Source organism: Lolium perenne, chromosome 1, assembly GCF_019359855.2.
Source record: "Lolium perenne isolate Kyuss_39 chromosome 1, Kyuss_2.0, whole genome shotgun sequence".
Lineage (NCBI taxonomy): Eukaryota > Viridiplantae > Streptophyta > Magnoliopsida > Poales > Poaceae > Lolium > Lolium perenne.
Window position 1 is genome coordinate 118,385,101 of NC_067244.2, and position 3,996 is coordinate 118,389,096.

The 3,996-nt window shown below is 48.0% G+C and overlaps 1 protein-coding gene across 1 annotated transcript; it reads right to left on the bottom strand.

The window, feature by feature from the left end:
• Positions 1 to 476: 476 nt before the first annotated feature.
• LOC127300091 (cyclin-dependent kinase inhibitor 4) lies at positions 477 to 3,683 on the bottom strand. The gene is made up of 3 exons (XM_051330166.1): positions 3,228 to 3,683; positions 1,002 to 1,202; positions 477 to 882 (listed from the first exon to the last, which is right to left on the bottom strand). The coding sequence occupies exons 1-3, from the start codon at positions 3,524 to 3,526 to the stop codon at positions 816 to 818; spliced, it is 567 nt and encodes a 188-aa protein (XP_051186126.1). The 5' UTR covers positions 3,527 to 3,683; the 3' UTR covers positions 477 to 815.
• Positions 3,684 to 3,996: the final 313 nt, after the last annotated feature.

Sequence of the window (3,996 nt, forward strand, 5' to 3'; positions counted from 1 at the left end):
CAAAAGGAACCCTGTTTTACCACTAGCAGTTCACCAGCAGAGTAGAAAAGGTGCGAGAGAGAGGGTGCCAGTGCAAGTGCAACATGCCCAAATGACCCATCATAGTGAAAAGCATTGGCAGCTTGGACAGTGAAAGGATCACCCAGCACAGAGCAACACACACAACACAATACACACAAAAAAGTTGGTACCCATTGGAGAACTCCAAGTGGAATCCAGCCTCATGTATTGCCGCAGCAGCTGAAAGGTGAGAGAGCATGAGCAATGGAGCATAGCAAATGCAAGGCATAGAAGCAATAATAGCACAGGCAGTGATATCCTGGAGCCTGAGCAAGATGCCACTGCATATCAAGGGCTGCATATCAAGGGCAGATGAACAGAACAGCCACAAGTTTGAAGTATTGCACCAGCTTTTTCACATACCAGGAAAAGAATAACAGCACTTCACTTGAGGTGCAATGCAGCAAACACTGGAATGACAATGACACTGCAGCCCACATTACAAGTTAAACTGTGATACAATATGATCTAGCTCTACTACATTAATCTTGCACCTGCACCTGGTAACAAGACTAGGCCCTAGAGGAGGTGGTCATTACAGAATGAGCTGTTAAGGGTTACATTTGAGTTGAGGGATTAGGGTGTAACTCAGCATCACTTCTGTATGTTACACAATACCATTGGGACTACAGGCTAACCCTAACATTTTTACAGCAGAAACAAAGCTAACAGCACGACGGTGTGCGCCTCTGCCACGATGCCAAGGTGGAGGGAGCGGAGAGGTACATGGTGAGACTATTGTCCTGAATTTATCATCAGTCTAGCTTCACCCACTCGTATCGTCCAGGGAGAGGGCAGTCGTTCACAGGATCAAAGTTGTACCTGAAAATCAATTATCAATCCATACAGCCATGTAGTTAGTGTAATGTAATGCATATCATCAAAGTTTATAAGGAGCAACTGGACAAAATATGCTAAGAGAGGACCCGGCAATGACGTACTTGTCGATGAAGGCTTGCAGCTGCGGCTGCTCTGCAGCAGAGAAAAAATCGTTCATCTCTGCTGAACTTGGGATACTATGGCGTACTGGAGCTTGCACCCTGCGATGGGAACTCGAGTGGCTCGGTCTTGTGGTGGATCCAGGAGTGCTTATCGTTTCTGAGCTCCTAATCAGGCTGCAGGGTGTCGTCTCCCTGGTACTCCTGCTAGCAACCAATCAAAGAAGCATACTCAAACTTAAAAACAACCATATACAGAAAGGAAAAAAGCAACTGCGCTGGTGAATTAGTGGCAGTAAAAAAAAAACACATTATCGCATCGTCCAAGGTTCTGCAAAATATGGAATTTGCACCTGTTGAATGAATATCTACCAAACTATCTCACACATGCCATAAAAGGACTACACAGCCAAACACAAGGTCATAGGAAACAACAAAATGGTTAAAGGCTAGAGAAAACTCCCGGTCACATGAGTAGGTCAGGTTCTACCCCAGCCAGCCATAACTCGAGCCGCAGCATCCGAAGCTGCTGCCCAAGTTAGGCCGGCCACCAACAGTGTGGCCCAACAACACACACTGACTCGGCACCTGGCTATTATGCTTGGAGGGCCCTGGACGATTTTTAGACACGCGGTGTTCAGATTCACGCACATCCACACTCGAAGTACTACTGTTTAGGCCATGCATGGGGAGGCAAGGATTGGAGACCCAGTACTGTTCAGGACCATAATCCATTGAGGAAGTGGTGTAATCGGGCCATGGCTAGAGATGCAAACAGCTCCCAGATGGTTCATAAATGCGTACTTGGATCATGCCATCCCCACCAAAACACCTCCAAGCTGTGGCACCTGCAGGCCCTGATAGTGCACCAAAGATAACAACAAAAAATGGCACAGGCTCCTGCCTGCTAAGCTTTGTTCACCTGTCTCTTACTTACACCCATTGTCCCTACAATGCAGTACTTTGGCTGATGGTGCAATGCATGTTGCTACAATTGGCGCTATGCTAACATAGACATGGAAGCTAAATGGGGGTTTTGAACTGTTTACGCCTACTTCGACGGTTCCACAAGATAATATAACCGCAATACTTATCAGCTCGTAATACTTGATAAAATGATTCTCAGTACCTAGATTTCTTACCTATTCTCTAGCCTGTGAAGTAAAAAAAACATACACAAATCTCAGGCACTGGGGGATGGGAGGACCTCTCCTTTCAACTCAACATTTAATGAAGGTGACATTTTGGGGCCATAGACCAGGAAGCGATTTTACCGAGACATGCCATATTTCTCACCTTCCAGAAACCAAAGAAGTGACAGGCTAGAACCCATCAAGAAGTGAGGCCTGTTGTTGCTTTTGTGGTGAGAAATTTCTTAGAAAAGGCGAGGGCTTTTGATTGGTAAAAGATTGAGAGGTCCCTACCAGCTCCATTAACCAAGCAAAGAAAACAAGGGGAGAGGCCGCGGGGAATGGTGGAAAGAACAATAGGAAAGGAGGATGCTTTTCCCCTCCCACTAAGGAAAAGGAGGCTGGATAAAACCCCACTAAGAGGAGGCCAAGTACGCCACTAGTGTTGTACTAATTGAGGTTTGGGTGAAATAAGTTGAGCTGAAAATTGCTGCTCGAGCTTCACAAAACCAAAACAAACAAACAAAATTGGGGCTAAATAAAATAAAATGGGGCTTGACACTGATTTGTTAAAAAAAATAGGCTGGTGAGAAGTGGTTCTTGGATTTATACTTGTAAATATTAGTAAATCATTTTAAGAGGCTTGTCCAGTTACTGGTAGGGGCCGGGAAATTAGTAAGAAAAGGAGGCTTGAGCATCAACACCGGAGGAAGAAAAAGGAAATGAACACCGAATTTTTAGCAACGCGGAAGAAGCAATTTTACCAAATAGCAAAAGAAGGGCCCCGAGAAGAGCCGGTAAAATTAAAATCCCCAAGAAATAGTAAACGTGTAAGGATATTGGGGAAAATAGCATCCACGCCAAATTCGAGGGCGCGCGGCAGCTGAAATCGAACAGGCCGAATTGACAAAAGAAAAGAAAAATCCGAGCAGAAGCGCAAAATACAAGCGGCAAAAATCGTTCAGAAATAGCACCAAATAAAACAGCCGAAGGAGAAGGCAAAAACCTTAAACCCTAGCTCGGCAAAAAAAAATCCCCAAAAAAGGGAACCAAGAAAGCAAAGAAAACCAGCGGTGCAGGAGAAGGAAGGCAAGCTCACCTCTCCACGGGCTCCAGCTCGAGCACGTTCTCCCCGAAGGAGACCTCGTCGGCCTCGGCCTCGGCCGCGGCAAGCTCGGAAGGGGCGGCACCCTTCCTCCTCGCCGCCGGCTCCCTGTGCGGCGGTGGCGGCTTCTCGAGCTTCCGGCTCCTGAGCTGGAGGTAGTCCCCCTGGTGGAGCGGCTGGCTCTGCATCGCGAGGGCGGCGCGCGCGCGGGTGCGGACCCCGAGCGGCGCGGCGGTGAGCTCCATGACGGCGACCTCGCCGGAGACCTTGGGCTTGCGCATGTACTTGCCCATGCGCGGCGCTGGCGAAGCTAGGGTTTGGGCCCCCTGGGTGCACTTGGCGGATTCAAAACGAGCGGGGGTTGGAGGCGCGCTTAAATTGGTAGGCGGAGCGGGGAGCGCGAGGAAGGCCGGGAATAATGGGGGAGGGGGGGAGGGAGGAGGAGGCTTGTAGAGGGGGGCGGAGGGAGCAGGGGAGGGATGGGTGGGTCTTGCTATTTAGAGACGGACGCTTAGGTAAGAGAGAGAAAAGGGGCGGCTTCATTTCGTTTGGATTTCTTTTTTGTCATGGATTTTTATCTTTATCTTTTGGGTTTGTAGATAGAGGAAGTGGAGATTTATTTTCCATACTCCACGATTTTGAGGACTTCTTTATTCTTTACTAGGAAAAATACCCGTGCGTTGCACCGGGAGTAAAACATTAACATTTGGGCAAAGCCCATGCGTTGCTGCGGCAAGAATGTGTTCCATATATTCAAATTCTT

What these genes read in the sequence shown, in the direction of transcription:
- LOC127300091 (XM_051330166.1), bottom strand. Translation starts at nt 3,526, where the DNA reads ATGGGCAAGTACATGCGCAAGCCCAAGGTCTCCGGCGAGGTCGCCGTC. An exon ending in GAGCTGGAGCCCGTGGAGAG is followed by an intron (nt 1,203 to 3,227) that starts GTGAGCTTGCCT and finishes GGTTGCTAGCAG; the next exon opens with GAGTACCAGGGAGACGACAC. An exon ending in CTGCAAGCCTTCATCGACAA is followed by an intron (nt 883 to 1,001) that starts GTACGTCATTGC and finishes ATTGATTTTCAG; the next exon opens with GTACAACTTTGATCCTGTGA.